The sequence below is a fragment of the Aplysia californica genome, unplaced genomic scaffold (genome assembly GCF_000002075.1).
Source record: "Aplysia californica isolate F4 #8 unplaced genomic scaffold, AplCal3.0 scaffold00934, whole genome shotgun sequence".
Classification (NCBI taxonomy): domain Eukaryota; kingdom Metazoa; phylum Mollusca; class Gastropoda; order Aplysiida; family Aplysiidae; genus Aplysia; species Aplysia californica.
Window position 1 is genome coordinate 231,941 of NW_004798204.1, and position 1,228 is coordinate 233,168.

Genomic DNA, 1,228 nt, shown 5'->3' on the forward strand with positions numbered 1-1,228 from the left:
ATTAAAATAATAAGATGAAATTACAAGTTTATCATGACTGACCTGTGTACAAGCTTCACACACAGCCGTGTCACAGTGAGCGCAGTAGTACTTGAGAGCGCTGCCCGAGTGGTTTGGACAAACGATGGTCGCCTCCTCAGCCCCCTGGCCAGTGTCGCCGCCACCCCTCTCACCACCGCCGCCGCCGTCACCGCTGCCCAGGGCCGTACCGCCGCGCCCCTCTCCTCCTCCCGTACCGCCGGGGAGGACGGGCGAGATAGAGAGCTGCTCTAGCGACACGATGTGGTGCTGCTGACCTCCTCCTCCTCGGCTCTCGCTGTTCTCAAGATTGTCGTCGTCGTCGTATTCATCCAAAGGTGGCTGATGGTGATGATGATGATGAGAATGATGGTGGTGGTGATGGTGGTTGGCGGTGGTGTTGTTGTCGTCAGTGTGGTGGTCCTCCATGGAGTCCCCGTTTACAGGGCGGTGGTTGTTGCCAGGGGCGACGCCGTTGTTGTTGGTGTGGTTGTTGCGGTTAGTGTTGCTGTCGTTGTTGTTAGCGGTGTCCATGGTGGTGTGGATAAGGCTGCAGGGATCACAGAGGAATTCTTCACAGTCCAGACACTTTGAAGTGGGCCGTGATGCTACTCCGCCTGGACGAAAAACAAACAAAAGAACGATACATGTCTCACGCTTCTATCGACATCATGTGTTTGCTTGTTTTTAGGTATGAAAAAAAAGAAGTACATCGACACAATAATAGTCATTTACTGCTGGGAAAAGTAAGACAGACAGACAACAGATGGGATAGTAATGAGATAAGACTTACCAGTGGCGCCCTCAAACCACCTGCATCGACATTGATTAGATCAGTTACAAAACGAAGAAAAGAAGAGTAAGATATTACATGAAGTTGTAGACGAATGAATTCGTTTACAGAAATGCTTTATTAGCTTTGGCATTGGTAAAAAGTTAAGGCCCACAACATTATTTTACAAACAGAGATCTTGGATCAGTTGTTGAGAATAGGAAAAAAAGAAAGAATTTAGTAATTTTCTGGAGAGAAGATAAAGTCATCGGTCATATAACTGCTATTTAGTACTGACAAAAAGAGAGACAGATAGACACATACAACAGACGGAGAGTAAAAAAAGGAAGGAAAAACACTGTTGCACCTTCTCCTTGTATGGTGCTGATCCAAGGATCTAATTAATCTTCCGAGCGGGATAAGGGGGCGGGGGGGAGG

The 1,228-nt window shown here is 47.8% G+C and overlaps 1 protein-coding gene across 1 annotated transcript in view; it reads right to left on the minus strand.

The window, feature by feature from the left end:
* Positions 1-1,228, minus strand: part of LOC101859523 (tripartite motif-containing protein 2) — a gene marked incomplete in the record, with an annotated part of 56,462 nt that overhangs the window by 13,477 nt on the left and 41,757 nt on the right. The window contains 1 exon segment of the mRNA XM_013089355.2: positions 43-635. Coding sequence (XP_012944809.1) covers positions 43-635 — 593 coding nt within the window.